The sequence below is a fragment of the Macaca thibetana genome, chromosome 9, assembly GCF_024542745.1.
Source record: "Macaca thibetana thibetana isolate TM-01 chromosome 9, ASM2454274v1, whole genome shotgun sequence".
Classification (NCBI taxonomy): domain Eukaryota; kingdom Metazoa; phylum Chordata; class Mammalia; order Primates; family Cercopithecidae; genus Macaca; species Macaca thibetana.
Window position 1 is genome coordinate 29,263,435 of NC_065586.1, and position 22,472 is coordinate 29,285,906.

At 42.0% G+C, this 22,472-nt stretch overlaps 1 protein-coding gene across 15 annotated transcripts in view; it reads right to left on the reverse strand.

Annotated features, from left to right (window-relative positions):
• The window catches only part of LOC126962977 (supervillin), a 270,490-nt gene that overhangs the window by 80,855 nt on the left and 167,163 nt on the right, over positions 1-22,472 (reverse strand). For all 15 annotated transcript variants that reach the window (XM_050804733.1, XM_050804732.1, XM_050804731.1 and 12 more), the window contains 4 exons: positions 20,885-20,976; positions 12,972-13,029; positions 12,704-12,855; positions 8,496-9,162 (listed from right to left, as the gene is read on the reverse strand). In XM_050804733.1, coding sequence (XP_050660690.1) covers positions 8,496-9,162; positions 12,704-12,855; positions 12,972-12,979 — 827 coding nt within the window. In that variant the 5' untranslated portion in view covers positions 12,980-13,029; positions 20,885-20,976. The remainder of the gene's footprint in view (positions 1-8,495; positions 9,163-12,703; positions 12,856-12,971; positions 13,030-20,884; positions 20,977-22,472) is intronic.

Sequence of the window (22,472 nt, forward strand, 5' to 3'; positions counted from 1 at the left end):
TTAATCTCGTGTGACGTTATTTCATGAAGTCTTGCTTAATTATTTTTGACAAATTAAGTTTGCTTAAGAAATTAACAGTGGGAGATTTGCTTGATACAACTTAATGAGCTGAACGCAGGATACTGTGAGGATATACCAGTCTTTGCACATGGAGTCAAGAATCAGTTCTGGTAGACAGAGGCACAAAGGATCATGGAAATGTTTCCTATCCTGACTGGGATAATGGTTATACATTTACCAAACTCACCAACCTGCATCCTTAAAATCTGTGTATCTGATGCAAATTATACCTCATTTAAAAAATATGTCATCATTGGGTCACAGAGTAAGGACTTCTTTAGTACTGAGAATGTAGCATTTTCCGGGGGCAAAAACAGGATAAACATGTGAGATAACCAATTTCTTCCAGTCTCCCTTTGAGCTCATCTCAGTGAAGGCCCGAATGCTGTAACCACAGCCCGGAAAGGAGGGAGGGAAGAGATATGTGCAGATGCACAATTGTCAGAAAATGCTGGAATCTGAGGAAGGTGCGAGGCTGGACTGGCATCCCCTCATCTCCTGATTTGAACCACCACTCCTAGAATAAGGTAAATAGGGACTTGACAGCTTTCATCATAAGACTAGACTAGAATCAGCCTTTCAGGGCTGTGGACTCAGTTCACAATGCTCCACAAGTGGCCGATGATTTTCTGCTCGCTTATCACGATTTGCATTTACTGTTTAATAATATTTATGAGCAGCCTGACTCAGACCACATACAAGAACCCCAATCCCAGACAAAGTAGAAAGAGCCTTGTCAGATAAACAAGTGCTGCTCACAGTGTGTTCCGCCGATCGGTGTCCCTGCTCCATGATTAGATAAAAGGCTCGCACCGGAAGGGAAATTAACAACATCACTAAACCTGCTGTGTAGTTCAGCTGACATTTTCTTCACAACATGATTTTCTTAATGAAGGAAACTGTATATAATTTACATTCAGGCGCAGGTGTCTCATAGGTTGTGTGCTGATAAACAGTTTGCAGATTGGCTATGTCGAACAGCATTGCTATAGTTTGATGATACTTTAAGCAAACAGAAAACAGCAGAATATTCATTCAAAAATGATTTTCTAGGCCACTTGAAATTGTTGGATATCCCAGTTGTAGTGAAGGAGATATGAAAATGACTAGGGCAAGGTATCTGCCCATCTCTTAAAACTTCTACTAAAGTAATGCTATCACTGCAATCATCCTTACCAGACTTACAGAAGAGCTTAATACCAAATTCGCAGTGCCGTGTCTGCAAAAATCCTTACGAAATTACTAAAGTCCACTTCTGAATATGACAGCCATGATCTAGGGTGCTTAGCATTTGGTGTCTTTTTTTTAAAATTTTTAATTTCTGTGGGTACATAGTAAGTGTATGTATTTATGGGGTACATGAGATGTTTTGATGCATGCAATGTGTAATAATCACATCATGGAAAATGGGGTATCCATCCCCTCAAGTATTTATTCTTTGTGTAACAAACAATTGAATTATACTTTTAGTTATTTTAAAATGCACAATTATTAGACTATAGTCGCCCTGTTGTGCTATCACAATGCAGGTCTTATTCATTCTTTCTAACTATCTTTTGTACCCGTTAGGTGCTGGACATTTGACTATCCTTCCTACGATATAGGGTGGCTGTGAAGTGGCATCTGTGGGACTCCTCATTTGGCTCATGACCTCTTTCTCCTCTTTTCCCTTCTAGCACAATCATCAGCAACCCAGAAGCCAAACTAACATCGGGGCTCCCTTTGCTAAGCTGAGCCAAGCTCCAGCTCTGATGTCTCTGGGAAACTCACAATACGATAATGGGAGCAGACTGGTGCGAGAGTCTAAACACCAAAGAAAGTGGAAGTGACTCCAAAAATGGTCCCAGTTTCTAGTAGCCCATTTATCCCTAGTGTTCCATTACTGGAACGCTAAGCATGTGGGAGTTATTTATATTCTACAAACATCACCAAGGTCTGATTGCAAAAATTAAAAAAATTGCAACCTCAGGCATACATGGGTTAAGGAGAGAGAAGTTACCAAAAAAACAAAAAACAACCTGGAAAGGTCAAGAAAGCAGGGCAGATGGGAAGGTGGACTCTTTTCTGGACACATTTGTCAGTGGCCCTATTAGAAAGAGATACCCAGATGTAATCTGACCACTGCAGGACGCAGGGGAACCATTGCCTACCTGTGCTATTGGCGACTCACTTTCATTAATGTCCCCCAAGATTGGACTAATCACTTTGGCAGTCATATAAAGAACTTCCTGTCAACTAAAACCCCTAGGTATGTTTCCCATGAACTGCTGTTAAATCAGGTTTCCACAATCTTGAACTTGTGCACTGATTTTTTCCCCATCTAAATACAGAACTTTATTAAATTTCACCTTGTTAGTTTCTAACCATTGTTCCAGGTACACGTGCTCTCTTGCCTATATGATCCTGTTCTCTCTCTCCCCCTCCTTCTTACTTCTCTTCCCCCTCTTCCCCCTCCAACTCTGTCCTCATCCCTCTCTTTTAGTCATCAAACTTATTTACAATCCCTCCTCCAGAAATCTGATCTAAATACATGCATTTATATGCATGTATTACATATGGTGCTTAAAAAGCCTTGTTCTCATAAACAAACAGATGATTTATTTTGTGGAATCTTGGGGTGAGCCAACCCTTCACAGGGCAGAGGTCACCTACAAGGGGAGAGGCTTACAGGGTTACGGGGGACCAGAACAATGAAGTGATGACTTCAGGTGTATCAGAACTGTTTTGATGAAGCAACTGGCTGGCAGGGAATTATATTACCAGGAAATAATAACTCACTCCAAGTTTTCATAAAGGCCAGGGGTTGCCCTTGCGTTGTATCCCCAAGTATATAATAGTATATAATGATCAGCTTTAACTCCCTAAAACTCCCAAGGGTCTACAGACTAAAAAGTGCTTCCTGTTACCAAAGTGAGGTCAAATCCAGCACAGTCAAATTAGTTTCACCATGTGGGTGTCCAGCTCTAATTATATACCAGCTTCTAATTATAAAACGTTAAGAATGGCTATTAACTTCTGAATCTCATTAAAATTAACAGTTAATTTGCTAAAAGTCGCTTGTTTGGAAAAACTGCTAATGACTGTTCTGCAGATACGCACAGGTACAAAATCTGCAAGGACACAGGCTCAAGGACAAAATTTTGCATTTAAAATCTCACACTCCTTTGAGTTTTCAGCTAGTGTACATAGTAGCTAGGGTTTGAGAAGATATATTTATATTTAGTCCAATGAATAGGAATTGTCTGCCAGGCCCCATGGCTCACGTGTGCAGTCCCAGCACTTTGGGAGGCCAAGGCGGGTGGATCGCTTAATGCCAGCAGTTCCAGACCAGCCTGAGCAACATTGTGAAACCCCGTCTCTACCAAAAAATACAAAAATTAGCCGAGCATAGTGGCGTGCACCTGTTAAGTCCCAACTACTCGGGAGGCTGAGGCAGGAGGAACGCTTGAGCCCAGGAAGTCAAGGCTGCAGTGAGATTGTGTCACTGCCCTCCAGCCTGGGCAACAGAGCAAGACCTTTTCTCAAAAAAAAAAAAAAAAAAAGATAATAAGAATTGTCACTTGCCAATAAGAACAGGATGAAATGAAAAAAAAGAGGGAATGACTTACTCATCTATTTTAACAGCTGGGATTCTAGAGTATGGCAGGGAGCACAGGTGTTTGGGGGTACAGGGACTAAAAGGTGAAGCCAATTCCATTCCAGTAATAGAACAAGCTGTTAGGAGGACCTAGAGGTCTGTTCTTTAGAGAGTGGCTCCCAAGATATATGTTTCTCCGTGATGCGCTGTCCTGAATCCCGCAGCCCGTGTCAGAAAACCTGCCTGCTAGTGGACACAGGAGCGTGGAAGGTCAAGCACGATGCTCTCCTGCAGACACCTCTCTCAGTGCATGGAAACAGACCACTGAGCCAAGAGAGCTTGAGGCTCTGGAGTCAGTTTTTAGACTAAAACCTCTCGTCGGGAGATGAGCAAATGCAACCAGAAATAAACTCCAAGTGCCTAGCACAAGCCCCTTCCTTTCTTAGTGGCTCAGTCTGCACCGTGTCAAGGTGTTGCAGAAGCTGCATTCCAGAGGGTGCCCTGATCTATTTCCTGAGCTGATCCAGAGCTCTCTGGCATCCATGGGAGCCCTGCCCAGACTGTCATCCACCAATGGCAACTCTCCCAGGGGTCCAGTGTCAGCCTCAGCTCTGCATGAAAACTCCATATCGTGTTCTGACTACTAAGGACACAATTTGCTAAGGAGAAAGGAGTGGTGAGGGGCTGCAGTACAGTAATGACAAACAAAACTAACGAACGAGGGTTTTCTAGAGGGGATCACCACTAGAAAATGAGGTCTACCGGCAGGGCGCCATGGCTCACGCCTGTAATCCCAGCATTTTGGGAGGCCAAGGCAGGTGGATCACTTGAGGTCAAGGGATCGAGACCATCCTGGCCAACATGGTGAAACCCCATCTCTATTAAAATTGCACAAATGAGCTGGGCGTGGTGGCACATGCCTGTAATCCCAGCTACTCGGGAGGCTGAGGCAGGAGAATTGCTTGAACCCAGGAGTTGGAGGTTGCAGTGAGCCAAGACTGCACCACTGCACTCCAGCCTGGTGTCAGAGTGAGACTCCATCAAAAAAAAGAAAGAGAGACAGAAAGAGAGAGAGAGAGGAGAGAGAGAGAGAGAGAGAGAGGGGAGAGAGAGAGAGAGAGAGAAAGAGAGAGAGAGAAGAGGGAGAAAGAAAGAAAGAAAGAAAAGAAAGAAAGAAAGAAAGAAAAAGAAAAAGAAAGAAAGAAAGAGAAAGAAAGGAAGGAAGGAAGGAGAAAGAAAGAAAGAAAATAAATGAGGTCTACCTTCCATTTCACTCTCTTTGCCAGTCACATAGTTCCCTGAGAGCAAAGAGTGACACCTGGATGCTTAGCAAAGGTAGCAGCAGGACTGAAGACAGTGAGTTTCTCCACTCATAAAAGTAACAAACACAGCACATTTCTTTACATAGATACATGAGATGCATAAAGTAACAAATTCAACAAGAGCTTTGGATTCAGAATTTCTAGTAGTAGCAGAAGCTCAAGCTCAGATGTTTAAAAATCTGAATAATCCATAGGACCTAAATTCCTTTTAATTTTATTCTAAAATTCACAGTGGTGGAATTAACAAAGAATGGTTCATAATCAGTAACACTACCTCTCCAGCAAATAATACCATTTCTGAAATTCCAAGTTTACAGGTTTGTAACAGTTGGAGAGTGGGGCTGGAAGTATCTTATTATTTTCTACTTCACTTATTTCGTTACTATGTGTATTCTTAGTTTTCTTCAGAGCAATGTGTCCATCTGAATTCCCAGGCATCTAACAGAATTTCTGAGTTAAAGATCTGTAATATCAACTAATCAATTAACCAATTTTTAAAAAATCTTCTTTATCATATAAATTGAATACTAAAGAATTATAAAATAAATGTATTACTCAGGTAAATATTGTCCTAAATACTGTTATTATACCTATAATGCTTAATGAGTATAGTATAGTGAAGTATGAGAATTAATGATTATTCTGTATATATGCACAGGTGTGTACAGGTGTTAGTGTACATGAGCGCATTCAGAAACAGCTTTGGAGATGGGACTCACATCTGAATGTTTAGGACACTATAGGTGGTCTTTTGATGGTATATTCATGAGTGTCATTGTATTCATATTTAAATAAGACAGCCTCTTGCTAGCAAGCACAGAACAAAATGATTAAATGGGAAGGAGTTGATTCAGAGATTTAACAGCCAAAGTTTGGCAGAGCTAGATGATGGCAGAGTGCAGCAGTGAGAAAAATACTCCATTTTAGTGACAGAAAAAATCCATAAAAACCCACAGCATTAAACATTATTTATGGATACTTTTTCTCTTCACTTGTTAATTTTAAAGTTTTCGGTGACATGTTTCCATGTCAGATGACATTATTATTTTCACATACAGTTATTTAGGTCACCAAGGAGGTTTCTTTTGTTACTGTTTTGGGTTACAATGTATTTTTTTTTTTTTTTTTGGTTCATCTTACTTCCCCCTAAGCAGGAATCAGAAAATGACTTTCTGAAACTTGAATTTCCTGGTTCTAGATAAAGACTATCGAAGCAGAATTTTAATCCTTTGTAAATCCATTTTTACAAGCTGAATCACTGCTGTCATTACAATGTAAATCTTAACTGTTTTTAATGTCAGATTTGTCAAACATTTTCCAACCCTCTTTATGTAAATACATCCCAGGTATTTTCCTAATAAATACACAAACTAATTTGGGTTTCTTTGCCTATGAATCATAGAATTGTATACCTTAAATGGCTTAGAAAAGAAGGTATGCACCTCTTCTAGAAGTCCTTACAATTTCTTAATTCTTTTAAGTCTTTTTCATGAAAGTAAAGTGCTGTGAAGCTAAGGCTTGGCTTATGAAAACTTCTAGGTAATATGCATCTTCAAAATAACCTATAAAGAAGTCGCTTTATTTTGTTACAGGCCTAAATATGTCGACAGTGCTTTTTTCTAGGTCTTAAGACAAGTTATATACATTTTTTAATATTAAGATTTTAACTCATACGAAATATGAAGTATCCTGTCCTTTTACCTGGGATGCTCAACAAAGTCTTAATTACTATTATAACTGATTTAAAATCTTACTGAGAATCTATCATACGTGATCTAGGTGACTAACTCACATGCCGTGATAACGACTTCAACAGCTGCCATCATATGGCAATCTGAAATTAGATTCCTCATTTCTTTTAAACCAGTGTAATTATATATCTCTAATATTCTTTTTAAATTGGAGTCTGTTAGGTTCTTTGTCCTACTTGCAACACACAGGAAGAACTTCCTTTGGTAGAGAGTAACTAAACCAAGAACATGGTTTCTATGATGAAATGCAAATTCTCAAACAAAAACCTTCTTTTCAAAATATGAGACAGTAACTCACAGTCCCTACATTTCCAGTAGTTAAAGCGAAAGGCTGAACAAGCGTGCTCAGAATGGATCCTTGGGATCTATGGTATTTAATTCTGTTGGAAGCTGATCTCTCTAAATATTTCAGTCTGGATCCTTGAGTGTGCAATGACAGGTCTTTGGGTTAATACATTTCAGTACCACAAGGGTCTGCTTCACATTTGTTCCTGCCACTTAGAGATGACCAGGTGTGCACCCCTGTGTCCCAATGGGAAACAAATAAGGGTGTTTCTCACATATGAGTCTTTTTCTTTCAGAATGAATCTCCCTGACCTTAGGTTCTCATCCCTTCTCAATTCGCCTGGGAAGTTATTGCTTGTTTGAACTGAAAAATACAGTTAAGATCCACCTAGACAATTATCCCAAATCTTTAAGCAGGACAGTTAAGTAAATTGCATTTTTAATATGGTCATCACGGTTTTAAAATTTAAATTTGGAAGTAAACATATATTCTCTTCTGTCATTTGACTTTCTGATTTCATACCGTTTTCAATTTCTCCAAATGGGAGCTGCTCTTATCTTGAGTGGATCCTTTTACACAGTGGTTTTTCTAATGGCTGATCTTTATAATGCAGGGTTCTCACACATATCTGTGTCCTAGTATGTGATATATTTACAGAACGAGGCAGTCTAGCTCTGTTCCGTGTATATTGCAGTGATACTTCTGTGCCCTGCGCTGAGATGCTTCCACTGGTTAGTGGTGCTTCTTCTGCTCTGTGATTCTAACCACAGCAACAGAAGCCATCACCAACAATCATCAGTCTCTGATATGATTACAGAAAAGCCGTGAAAAGACAAACTATGAAACGGGGGTGAGACATCCAGCAAGAGGGTCCTGAAGTGAGGAGTCCATGAAAGTGTCCCCATGATACTTGTTCAATTTGTTTTTAAAAAGAACATAAGAAACATACAAACAGAAAGAACACGAGGCTTCCTGCTTTGGTAGAACCTGTTTTGACATGGCCAAAATGTAAGAATCTTAGGGCAGGTACGGTATCGTGTCCATTTTAGTGAAACAAGAGACTCTCCTGTTCGACCTCCCAATGCCGGTAATCCCAGCGCACTGGGAGGTCGAACACGAGAATCTCTTGTGGTCAGCCTGGGCAACATAGCGAGACCCTATCTCTAAAAAAAAAAAAAAAAAAAAAAAAAAAAAAAATTAGCCAGACATGGTGGCATGTGCCTGTGATTCCAGTAACTTGTGAGGCTGAGGCAGGAGGATTGCTTGAGCTCAGGAGTTCAAGGCTACAGCAAGCTGTGATCGTGTCACTGCCCTCCAGCCTGGGCAACAGAGTGAGACCCTGTCTTCGGAAAAAAAAAAAAAAATCATATACCATGATATTTCTCCAATGAGCCTCGACCTCCACAAGATGCTAAGAATACCCAAACCCTATCACACAGAGAGGCAAAAAGAAGGTATTCTCCTGCCTTCAGGGTGGTTATCGTGGGCTGGATGCTTACCTGGGTCGGGCCTCAGGGGATAGCTGTGGGTCACCGAAGGAGGGGCTCCGGGGGGCCGCCTGCTGCAGGGAGGAGCTGTGCACGTGCTTTGGGGACCGTGGCACTTCAGTGAAGGAGGAGTCTCGCCCAGACAAAGAGAAGGTTGAGGAACTCTCTGCTGCTGGGGACAGGTCACGGGCCTGCCGGGTGGCACTCAGCTCTTGACCTCGTCTTTGGTTTTCTACGTTCAGTAGCACCTCCGGGTCGGAAGCACCGTCACCCCCACGGAGGGCATAGTCCTTGGATTCACCTGCACAGGTCCTGAGCCCCATTGTCTCGGTCCTGGGGTACGGAGAACTCGCATCTCTGCTTGACTCTTCCTGTTTGTCACTTTTTCCTCCTCGTTTCTCGACAGCATCAGGCTCCTTCCTAGACTTGGTATAGCGGGATAAATACTCAGAGTCGGCCTCAGGATCCAGGGTCAGCCCGTATTTCTCTGCCAGCTGTCGCCTTCTTTCTGCTTTGTACCTTGCGATTCTTTCGGCTTTGGACTCCAGACTGTGGGTGTCCATGGTACCTGAACCGTAGGGTGAGTCACCGTGGACGCCAGAGGTTTCTGTGCAGTATTTGGATCGAGTTTGCTTTTCTAGAGAAGAATCAGAAGTTTCCTCCTCTTCATTTGATCGGCCTACAAGAAGGTCACGTGGATGAGAGGTGCAGATTTCAAGTAAAGACACGTATTTACATATAGAGTGACACTCTCTACTGCACACAGCACACACCCGGGTGCCCATGCGGTGAAGGACCAGTTTCTCACTGAGGTGTGTTCACCTAAAGTGACTATTTACCTGGACTGCTGAAGAAGTCTGAGATCTGCAGTGAAATCTACGAAGGCTGTGAATGTGCATGTTCTACAAGCCCCGTAAGGCATGGCTTTAACTTAAGCTCAGCCCCTTCACTCCCGAGAGCACCTCAGAGTTCGGTGCTCGTTCAGTGCTTATTTCCCCTTACTGATTTACTCTTTTTTGTGGAGTTCAGTATTTCACGTGGAAGGCCATAGGATGGGTTCAGAGTCCTCTGGGAAAGACACCAGACAACTGAGCTGCTGCCAATGGACAAGGGATGGATGCTGGTTTCCCGGGATCTGAGAGTAACCATAACTATATGGCCCATATCACTATTCACCAGGCTTTTCTTTTTTACAGAAGTGTTTTTTTCCCCAATTATAACACACATGCCTGATGTAGGAAATATACAATGTGGGCCTGGCATAGTGGCTTATACCTGTAATCCCAGCGCTTTGGGAAACTGAGGTGGGAGGGTGGCTGGGGGCCAGGAGTTCGAGACCAGCCTGGGTAACATAGTGAGACCCTGCCTCTACAAAAATTATTTTAAAAATTAGCTGGGCATGATGGCACATGTCCATGGTGCCAGCTACTCAGGAGGCTGAGGTGGACAGTTAGCTTGAGCCCAGGAGTTTAAGGGTGCAGTAAGCTATGATCAATCGTGCCACTGAACTCTAACCTGAGCAAGTGAGCAAGACCTTGTCTCAAAAAAAAACCACAAAAAACCTACCAATCATTACCCTACAAATTAATAACATTTTTATATATTCCTTCTAGTTTTTCATAGAATTTTTTCTTTATAAATTATTTAGTGTTATTAATATTCTATAAAAATGATTTCCTGCTTGGCACATTCTATAAAAATGTTTTCCCGGCTGGCTCACACCTGTAATCCTAGCACTTCGGGAGGCTGAGGCAGGCGGATCACGAAGCAGGCAGATCACGAGGTCAGGAGTTCGAGACCAGCCTGACCAACATGGTGAAACGCTGTCTCTACTAAAAATACAAAAATTAGCCAGGCGCAGTGGTGTGCGCTTGTAATCCCAGCTGCTCAGGAGGCTGAGGCAGGAGAATCGCTTAAACCTGGCAGGCGGAGGTTGTAGTGTGCCGAGATCATGCCACTGCACTCCAGTCTGGGCAACAAAGTGAGACTCTGTCACAAACAAACAAACAAACAAAAATTTCCCATATTTGGAAATCTATTTTGAAGACGTCATTTAAGGGTCCTAACAGTCTATCTAACAGGCATTTCATTATTACCTTAACCCTTCCCATATGGTCTTTTTCATTCCACCTGAATTAAATATACATGTATCTTTTCCATTATTTTCTTTAAATTAAACAGGTGAGTAACTGGAACCAATTTTGGAGTTTGGTATGAAGTGAGAAGAGGGATATGCCTCTTCCCACCCTCTGGCGAACTCATTTTTTTATTATGATTTTATTAAATAATTCTTCCTTTTCTCACTACTATGTGAAGCTTAAACTATCATATACTACACAGATTATCATTTCATATACACCAAGGTTTATTTCTGGCTATAAATTTTGAGACTCTGATCGTGTATTGACATTTCATGCGTGTAATTACTTTTTAAGAGATGGAGTCTGGCTGTGGTGTCCAGGCTAATCTTGCACTCCTGAGCTCAAGCTATTCTCCTGCCTCAGCCTCCCAAAGTGCTGGAATTACTGGTGTGAGCCACCATGCCCAGCTTTTTTTTTTTTTTTTTTTTTTTTTAATAATTGCACGTGATTTTAAAATATCTTCGTTTTCTAGCTTTCTGGCCACAGGAAATTGGAAACTGTAGAGACAAGCAAACTGATAACATCATAAAATGAGATCAACAGCTCTCTCTGAGCAAGAAACTAGAAAACACCGGCTATAAAAAGCAGCAGCATGGCCGGGCTTGGTGGCTCACGCCTGTAATCACAACACTTTGGGTGGCTGAGGCGGGGGGATCACCTGAGGTCAGGAGTTCGAGACCAGCCTGACCAACATGGTGAAACCTCATCTCTACTAAAAATACAAAAAAATTAGCCCAGTATGGTGGCGGGCACCTGCAATCCCAGCTACTCTGGAGGCTGAGGCAAGAGAATCGCTTAAACCTGGCAGGTGGAGGCTGCAGTGAGCCAAGATCGCGCCATTGCACTCCAGCCTGGGCGACAAGAGAGAGACTCCATCTCCAAAAATAAAATACAATAAAAAAAACATTAAAAAATACAAAACAGCAGCACAGCGCCTCAGAGCCAGGGACTGTGGTGGGAAGAGCAGCCCTGTGTGCATCCTCCTCTCCTAAGGTCAAGTTGAATATTTGATGACAACAATGACTGAGTGATTAGGGAAAAGCTGAGTCATGCGCCCTCAACATACTGTTTAATATGAAATAAATATGCAATGTAGTTAAAATTACCTACATTAAAATAACTTAAATAGAAAGTTTTCTTGTATCTCCAGAGTAAGAACCATACTCATTCAAGGTGCTGCTTTGCCTCTAAGGCTCCCTGCTGAGAGCAGCTGCTCCCTGTGCTGGGTCGGAACCTTGAGAGGCCCCTATCTCAGAGCACGGATCCTGTGCTGGGCCCTGAGGATGCAGAAAGACACAGTAACCGCCTTTGAGGGTTGAGGGCCCCAGTCTAGGGAGGAGGAATGACTGGCCCTCAGTTACCCAATAACGTGCCGAGAGGAATCATTTCATACTGCTGTGACACTGGAAGGCCATGTCCGTGAGGCGGGGCAGAGATTACATGCTGTTTTTACTGTCGCTGTTTTTAGCAAATATACTTAATAGCCAGGCATGGTGGCACATGCTGGTAGTCCTAGCTACTCAGGAGGCTGAGGCGCGAGGATCACTTGAGCCTGGGAGGTTGACGCTTCAGTGAGCTTTCATCAGACCATTGCACTTTGTCTCTAAAAAAACTAAAACTAAAAATAAACAAAAACCAAATACACTTAACAAAAAAGTAGGTCAAGTCCACTGGCTCACGCTTATATTTTCAGCACTTTGGAAGGCCAAGGTGGGAGGATCACTAAAAGCCAGAAGTTCGAGACCAGCCTGGGCAACATAGTGAGACTCTGTTTCTACAAAAATGTTTTTTAAAAAAATTAGCCAGGTGTGGTGGTGCAAGCCTGTAGTCCCAGCAACTCAGGAGGCTGGGGCGGGAGAACCCTTGAGCTTGAGCCCAGGAGTCAAGGCTGCAGCGAACTATGATCATACTCCTGCATTCCAGCCTGTGTGACAGAGTGAAACCTTGTGTTAAAAAAGTTATATCCACACAATTCACTTCTGCGGAATATCTCATGTTCTGATACCACTGGGTGGAAAAGGCGACGTGTTACCAGCCAGGCCGCCTGCTGGAAAATGGGCCACCCAGCTCCACGCTCACCGATGTGGGGGCTGGCGGGGTCGCTGGCTCGCATGTATCGAGGGGTGTCTTCCTCCAGCAGGCGGTGAGTCACCAACCCTGTGCAGCTCTGCAAGAGGATGGGCTGGGTGTCATTTTCAATCCCTTCCAGGCGCCTGGCAATTCTTTCTTTTCTGTGAGATACACCACAAGAGGCAGAGTGAGCAACAGCGATCGAGTCTAAAGGAAAGCAGAATACTGCTTTGCCAAGCTCTCTTCTATTTCCTAATTCCCACTATAAAGATCTTACCTTTTCATTTCTAAGAATTCTTTTTTCTTTGGTTCAAAGATTTGTCTTAATTCTGCAACTAGAAGAAAACCAAAAAAGAACAAAATATAGTATTAGTAGTCATGCGCTCATTTTATTCACTCATGCAACATCTTTATTGAACTGCAAATTTCAGTTCTTGGTTCCTATGTAACAGTGACATGCAAAACTGACCAAGTTCCTGCTTTCTTGGAGACTGTTTCCTAGTAGGGGAGGCAGATGCCAAATGAATAAGAGTGTACACACACACACACACACACACACACACACACTAGGATGCATCATTCTCTTCTAAGGTCAAGTTGAATATTTGATGCTCATAAAAATGACTGAGTTATCAAGGCAAAGTGAAGTCATGCTCAGTCAACATACTGTACAATATGAAATAAATATGTAATCCATTTAAAATTACGTACATTAAAATAATTTAAATAGAATGCTTTGTTGTATATACATTGCAACACCTATATAGGTGACTCATGTAAATGTCACATATATAGATTGGCTAAGAAGTAAAATACAGGGTAAAGGAGAAGGTTATATTTCATCTAGGGGAATCCAGGGAGACCTGACGAGCAAGGTCTCTCTAGGAAAGTATTTTAGGGAGAAATCTCAATAACTGTTACTAACTTTTGTTTGATTTAACAAAGTATTCTAAGCTTTTACTACGGAAATCATTTACAGAAGCATAGACTAGGAGTGTGAACCCCACAGGGCCATCGGCAAGCTACAAGCATGAACTCACAGCGGCTCCTCCTCCTCCCTCTCATGGAATCTGTCAATGGCTGTAACTATCTGATTGTTTCCCACAGTGCCTAAAGTGGCCGCTTCAATTAGCTACAGTTTAGATGAACACAGGTCCTCCGCCTCCCTGCAAAGGCTTTTGCTGGAAGGAAATGTTAACAGTGGTTTCCTTGCTATAATTTAGGTGGATGATGGGCAAGGTAATGACCCCAATGTTTCTGGCAGCATTGGAGAAACAGAACAAACGATGTGCTGAGGATGGGAGGTTCTCACATGACACTGACTACCAGCATATTACTGAGATGCCAGACAACTGTTTCTTTGGATAAATGGCCAAAGTTCATGGAGAATAAAGGCCTCTCTTTTTGCCTCCTCCTCAATAGCTTAAATTAATAAGGGTACATCTGAGTGACTCCTATGAAAGACTCAGAATGGGGTGGGAGAAAGAGAGAGGGGTGGCCGGACAGCCCGGGGCCAGGGCCAATGAGAAGTTTTGAAAGGCTGAGTCACAGGAGAAACTCAAAGGAATTTGGTTTTCGACTGCTTCAATTTCCCTTTTCTTTTCTCTAAGTGGTAATTTTTAGTAATGAGTCAAAACTACACACACACACACACACACGCGCACGCATACACACACAGTTTTATATTGCCCTTTGTGTTCAGGGATTGAAGCCTTGTTTTTCTTCATTTATTTTTAAGTGATAGCCATCTTAAAACTTCAGTTGAATTGGCTTTTGTTAGGGTAGCTGGCTTCGTAGAAACAAAACCTCTCTCCCTCTGACTTCAAAAGGTCTCCCAGTTGGCCTCCCCAGGAATCAGCATAGCTGGAGGCAGAGAAGTCCTCCTTCTAATTATGTTGCTATTTAGAAGACAGGGGTATAGTGAGAATGGTGCACTCCTGCCATGCGGCCTTGGGAGAGGAGGCTTGGTCAATAACAACAGCTTCCCTGTCAACAAATTAGCCCTAGTGAGATTATAGTGATAAAACTTTAATGGCTGATAGGACATATTTTCAAAATATTTTCAAGGATGACAAAAACCAAAGGGTTTTATTTAATTATTTAAACCCCAAAGAGAAGAGTGGAGCCCTGTTTTTCAAAAGACCACTCAAGGAGCTATTGAAACCAAATTCCAAGGGTGCTTAAAAGGTACGACTTGAACCCATGCTTCAAACCCCAACTGAGAAATAGAAAATATTATTAGGGTCCTGAGTAGCATAATCACATTCCCTCCTCTCCCCTCCCTTCTCCTGCCCTTTCTTTTCTTTGCTCCCCCCCCTCCTTTCTTTTTGAGACAGGGTCTCATTCTGTCACTCAGGCTGGAGTGTAGAGACATGATCTCAACTCACTGTAGCCTCAACTTCCCAGACTCAAGTGATCTCAACTCAGCCTCGCAAGTAGGTGAGATGACAGGCACATGCCACCACGCCTGGCTAGCTTTTGGTTGTTTTTTGTGGAGATGGAGTTTCGCTCTGTCATCCAGGATGGTTTTGAACTCCTAGGCTCAAGGGATCTGCCCGCCTTGGCCTCCCAAAGTGCTGGGATTGCAGGCGTGAGCCACCGCACCTGGCCTAAAATGTCCCTTTTCTCACTCCACGTTATTTCAACTGGATAAGTCATCAAAACCGTTAATACGCAGAGTAACATGTAACTTCCACTGGAAAAAGTTAAGATAGACTTTTCTTAGTTCTAATTAGAGACTGTTGAAAATCACTTTCATTTCATCCAAGTTTTAGTTAATTTAACAATTTTTCTATAGCAATGCAACTAAAGGCACTTTAAAAAAAGATTACAACAGTGCATGGAAAAGCAAAGCAACATGTTGCTTCCTGCAATTCTCGATTTCCCGTATTCCAGAAGGAAAGATCTAGTTGGGAGACTGTGCAAGCCTCCCGTCCACAGGAAAGGCAGACTTTCCCACTGCCCTTCCAGGGAACACTGCCCCATGATAGCCATCCACTTCCGGGCATAAGACAAGACATTCTCAGGACAGGATCTAGCAGACACACAGATGGATCTCATCGGGGTCATGGGCTCAGGAGGCTGGCTCTGGAGAGCTCCCAGATCACTATGGGAGTGCTAATGGCTTCTGAGTGGCAAGTGGCCTTGCTGTGAGCTCTGTACCACAGGATGTTGAATGTCCCAGGTTCTCCTAGTGATGCCAAATCACCCCCAGTTGCTGCGACACAAAAATATCCTCATATATTTCTAAAGCCCCTTAGGGACTGCCTTAGATTGAGAACCATTGAGAATCACTGATTCCCCAGTATTAGAATTTCAAATACACAGCCTGTGCCTTAGACACCCAGGCCCTAGTTACACAGCACAGCCGCCACTAGCCCAGCACTGCACTCTTCTCAGTCAAGCCCAGATTCAACGCAAAGCTATGCCAAGTCTATTGCTCCTGGAAGCTAGAATCCATCAACATAGTGGGTACTTGAAGGGACACCTTACGGTCCTCTCTGATCATTCACCGAGGAATTAAATGAGCTCATAAATTAAATTGTCCTTTAAATGTATTAGTGAGCTTATTAATTCTTAGTGGAAATCTATAGTGAATTTTTAAAGGAAAATAAAAAAGTCTCTCTAGAAAACAAATGATGTCCTCTCAGTCTATTCTTTCTAGCAAATATATTTTTAATTACCAACATATGCCTCATTCCTAAGAAACGAATTATAAGAAATGAGGTACAAGACAAAAAGAAGCAACAGAGAGACATTTCAAGTTTTGCCTCTTTTCCCCAAATCTATACTAACATGTAATATAATTAGTGTGTAACTAATGTGTATTATATTACATATCTGTTTTATATTATTATTAATAATAATAGCCAGGCATGGTGGATTGTGCCTGTAATCCCAGCACTTTAGGAAGCTGAGGTGGGCGGATCACTTGAGGTCAGGCGTTTGAGACTAGCCTGACTAACATGATGAAACCCTGTCTCTACTAAATTTACAAAAAATTAGCTAGGCCTGGTAGCATGTGTCTGTAATCCCGGCTACTCAGGAGGCTGAAGCAGGAGAATTGCTTGAACCCGGGAGACGGAGGTTGCAGTGAGTCAAGATTGTGCCACTGCACTCCAGCCTGAGTGACAGAGCATGATTCTGCCTCGAAAAAAATATATACATATATATATAAAATATGATTTATATGTGTTATATTATTATATAAACCAAGTTTTCTATTATTTTATATTATTATTAATCATATAAAACATGTTTTTGTACTATTATTAGCATAAAGCCAGTACTAAAAACATCATGCATGAAAGTCACCATTGCTGTGGAAATCTGTGTTGTAACTCTGTTGTTTTATTTATAAAGCCTACCTACAGTTCTACCAAAGTTACCTTCTGATTGATAATCTTGAAGGTTTCTGTTCTTTTAAAACTTCAAAAACATTTTTTGTAATATCAGACGTACAGAATATGTAAGCGATATCCTTCACAATACGTTAACATTTTACTACATTGGGTTTATTTTTATTCCTTTTTTTCTCTCTCTTAAGTATATTTATATGTGCATATATGTCTGTGTACATACATACATAATATTTTTTTCTGAACCATCTGAGTCAATTGCAGCATGAGGCCCCTTTATCTCTAAATTCTTCAGTGTGCATTTCTTAACAAAAAAGAATAAGAATGCTCTTTAAAATTAGGTTCACCAGCTATAATTCAATTGATTATATGCTGTGTCATAATTATAATTCATATATGGTTCATGTTTAGTAATAGTAGTTATTATGCAATCCAGATATAAATAAGCATCGATGGTCTAATTTCCATTATAATAAGACATTTTCTACTTTGCTTTCAAATACATTAGGACTTCTAAACATATCCATATGTCCCTTGTTTTACTTGTTTCGTGGTCTGTTACTCTTCTTTGAGTGATTCGGAGTGGTACCACTGTGGCAATATGGACTCTATGAGTCTATTTCTTTAGTTATTTCTAATGGGAGCTGGAGGTTAGTTTTCAAGTAAGGCGATTTAAGGAAATTTGACAGCAGAGCTATAATACTTCATAAAGTTATTTACAACCACCTACTATGCTTTGCAATAAGACTATACAACACCAATATTCTGGACAATTTGGTCTGCAGGGTGCTTTTCTTGGGAAACAGTTTATTCCCTCAGCTCTAAGAAACAGACGGTTTCTGGTTAAGACATTGTTGAGTTCAGTCCTCCAAACTTGAGCACAGTAGAACCTTCCAAAGAAATATAAGTGGCGGGGTACTGCCAAGAACGCTTCTCTCCTTCACGCGACAGCCCAAGAGCCCCGGCCAGATCCGGAATATTCTGATATTACTTCCCACAGGAGTAAAGCCCTTTAACTTTTACTCTTGGATGGCAGCCACTAATATAAAGACAAGCAGCTCATAAACCAAGCAATTACAAACTAGAGGAATAAGGGGAGGGGTGACGGCTAAAGCGTTTCTTTTCGGAGCCATGAAAATGTTCTAAAACTGGCTGTGCCGATGGAGGCAGAACTCTGTGAATTGCTAAAACCGACCGAATGGCATACTTCAAAGGATAGGATTGCATGGTATGTGTGCTGCATCTTAATAAAGCTGCTAAAGAAAGTGGAGTAATGTATTTGGTCCACTTCATAATTCTTAAACAAAAAATATTTTTTTAATATTATAAAAGTTACATAGGTAAAGATTTTTAATCCCTTGATTACTTGTTTGTGATACACACTTAGAGGAAGTCCTGTAGAGAAGAAGTAACAACCACTTTAATGCCCAGTTTCACAGGAAATGAACAGAAAGAGACTTCTATAAACTTATCACACATAAAACTTGATGTCATTCAAATAAAAGTATAACCAAATCCCTTTTTAACATAATATTGCTAAGAGCTGACACATAAAATCATTAATACATGTGTTAAATCAGAGAAACAACGAAATTGCTGGTCTTTCCAAATCTTCCTATTTTTTCTCATAAAAAGCAAAGATATACGAAATAAGACTGTAGAGAATTTAGGTGAAATTCAGGGGACATGGGGCACTGGCACTTTTTTTTTTTTTGAGACAGAGTCTTGCTCTGTTGCCCTGGCTGGAGTGCAGTGGCATGATCTTGGCTCACTGCCATCTCCGCCTCCAGGTTTCAAGCGATTCTCCTGCCTCAGCCTCCTGAGTAGCTGGGACTTCTTGCCCAGCTAATTTTTTGTATTTTTAGTAGAGACAGGGTTTCACCATGTTAGCCGGGATGGTCTCGATCTCCTGACCTCATGATCCGCCCGCCTCGGCCTCCCAAAGTGCTGGGATTACAGGCGTGAGCCGCCTTGCCCGGCGGGTGCACTGGCACTTTTAAAGCATGTTTTAAGGATTTAAGGGACCATGTTACTTTAGAAACATCAATCTGGTGAATACACGAAATCATCATCTTTGATTTGTAAAAATTATTTTTTATAACCATTTATGAGAAAATTTTTCATACAACTGGCTAATAAGCTTAGGTGTTCTAAAAGTTTATTACAGATGAAGTTACCATTTGTTGAACCTTAAGGAACCTAACATTTCATATGCTTTTGATTTTTCTGCTCATAATATTGTCTGTGGTATTATGCATCAAATGAAAGAACTGGGATAGAGAAGGGGAAAGAGGGACGCTTCCGACTGGTGGAAAAAACCTCTGCTATGTAGAACTTCACCTAATCAACTCTTCTCAGCTATTGCTGATATCGATTTGTTCATTCTTATACTTTGTTTTGATCATCTGCATAGGTTTTAAGCACTTTAGTTTGGCTCAGATGAAACTGGTTTTTTGCCTTTCACAGAGAGTCCTAAACATTGGCAGAGTCATTCCATTTGACTCTGCCCCACCTGCACCCGTCCTACCTGGACACGAGGCCACTGGCTTGCCTTGAAAACTCTGATGCGAGCACAGTGTGGATCACCTCATTTCCAGGTAGCATGAACGATTAATTTTCTTTTTGAAACGAAATCTCATCTGCCTTCTTGTAATTCTATACATTATTCTTACTTTTGCCTCTGGAGCGACATAGAATAAAGCTATATTCCAGCTGACAGTGTTGTCAGTTCTTGAGAATTGCCACATGTCCCTGTCTGGGTTTTCCTCACCAGGCCAAATCCCCGGAGTCTTTCAGACATCCACCCTCATCAGACTATGCCTTGGCCCATCATCCGTTCAATTCCTCAGATATATTCCAATTCAGCAGCGGGCCTTTTTTACTGGATTTACTTTCTATTAAAAGAATATGTTGTTTGGTCTAATTTCTTTGGGACATGATTTTTGCTTTTTCTTTCAGAGTAGAAAAAATCTGTCCTTCCATCAAATCTGTTTCTTCCCTTGGAAGGTCTCCACAGCTCAGTCAGGATGAAGTGAGCCTGGACCAATGATCATTCCCTGTGCTGGTGTTACAGTTACAAAGACCAGGCGATGTTTCCATCATTTCACAGGAAAAACTAGGGGGAATTGGTTTATAGTGGTGCAGACATTTTACTGCATGTGCGCCTTGACCAGTGGAAATAGTAATTCACCAAACACGTGTGAGTGCCTGCCTGGGGAAGAAGAAAGATGGTCATGATATAGTCTGAACGGGCTGTTCGCAGCCCAGCAGGGAAGCTACAAGATGTTAAATGCAAAACCCCTGGCCGGGCGCGGTGGCTCACGTCTGTAATCCCAGCATTTTGGGAGGCCGAGGCGGGCAGATCACGAGGTCGGGAGATCGAGACCATCCTGGCTAACACGGTGAAACCCCGTCTCTACTAAAAATACAAAAAATTAGCTGGGCGTGGTGGCGGTTGCCTGTAGTCCCAGCTACACGGGAGGCTGAGGCAGGAGAATGGCGTGAACCCGGGAGGCGGAGCTTGCAGTGAGCCGAGATCGCACCTCTGCACTCCAGCCTGGGAGACAGCCAGACTCTTGTCTCAAAAAAAAAAAAAAAAAGAAAAAAAGAAAACCTGAGGATGCCTAAAATTAAAGGGCAAGAAAGAGTAGAAAGGTGAGGATTAAAAATGCATGGAGACGGCAGGGAATTGAAGCTAATTCTTGGAGGAGGCAGGAAGGGCCACAAAGCAGACTGTAAGCTGGAGGTTAGGGAGAGAGTTCTGCTCAAGGAAATTCAGACAACACAATACGCATCTACCCAGACGTGGTTGGTCACTTAGGAACAGCCTTACCTTTAGGAAGTGCAACTAAAAGCTTAGCATCAGTTCCTCTTTTGTGGTTAGCGAGCTGTTCTTTATCTTCGAGTAAGAACTCCTTCTGAAAGCTAAAAATTACTCCATTAATAAAGTTAAGTCCGTTTAAATAAAGATATATAAGTAAAAAAATGCAGAACATAAAAATTATGATATTGTTACACATCATTAAATATGTATACATAGATCGCAGGTAAAACATTTTATATTGGGGAGTAAATTGGTAACTTTTTTCACTTATTTATATTTCTGTAAATATTGTGATTTTTTGTGCAACTAAGTAATTACAGCAGGATTGGTGGGTGGTGTGTGAAGACATTGCTGAACTGGGAGTCGTGTGCTTTAACTCAGACTGACCACCTCTTCTTGACCTAAGAATAGCTGTGCAAGCTTGTATTACTCACTCAACCTCTCTGCGCTACAATTTCTTCTTCAGAAAATCAGTAACTTGTCTAGGTGATCTACACGCTGTCCTCCAGTGTTAAAATTACATTAAAGTAACAGATGCCTTCAAACAACCAAGGCATCAAAGCATGGTCAAAAGTTTGGAAAGCCTCATGAAGACTCCTGTTGGAATAAAAGAGGAAATGAAAGAAGAGAATAATAAAGGAAGTGAGCCCTTACTGTGGACTTTCCCCCATGTTAAGCACACCCCAGGTATCTCCTTAATTATCTCCCCAAGACCCTATGAGGTATGAACTACTCAGCAGGGTGCTGATAAAGGTACAAATGGCCCTGACCTCTTGCCCCGCCCACCCAGACCCTCCACCTGGCACCTGCTTTGTAGTATTGACTGGTGGTGTCAACACTCCCACCATGAAGGATCTCAGGCTCCCACAGGACTCACTGAACTCAAAGTCCGGAGAGAGGCATGCACGTCAGGCTGCAGCACAACACCGGAACTAGTACCATCCTCAGTTTACAGATCCGGAAATTGTTACGTGATTTGCCCAAAGACTCATATTTGACAAGAAGAGGAGATGAGATTCAAATCTGTCTCCTAGTTTAATACCAGCCACAGTCACCCCAAGACTGCTGTGTACACAACTCCATCGTCTTTGATGTGCCTGGGGCAGGCAGGGCAGAGGGTGCTGCTGCCTCGAAGGAAGAAAACAAACCCGTGGAAACAGGGAACTGCAGTTCCTCAAGGTCAGTGTGACCTCCAGAGGGGTAAAAGATGGGCATGAAAAAGACTCACTGTGAAGCTGACCTTCCCCCTGTATGGGTGCATTTCCATAGAGGCCAAGGAAGAGACCGAGGAAGCCGCTGTGGGTACTGTGTAAGTGGGACAGCTGAATAACCTCTACCCTCTGTGTAAACTACACGGAAAGAACTTCCACACAGTCCAAAGCGTGGCCGCCATCCCGCGCTCCTAGAACCAAGCCCATCTGAAATCTTCGTCTTTCCATATACAATGTAGCAAAGCTTATACTCCACAGGTAAGTGTGTTCACGTTATTTAATGAAAAGTCTAGAGAATAATTAGGCTTCATAAGCCACACTCCAGATTGGCTGGAAGAGCCTAGGACACCTGCCTAGTCAGAAACTTGGAATTATCGCTGACTTCT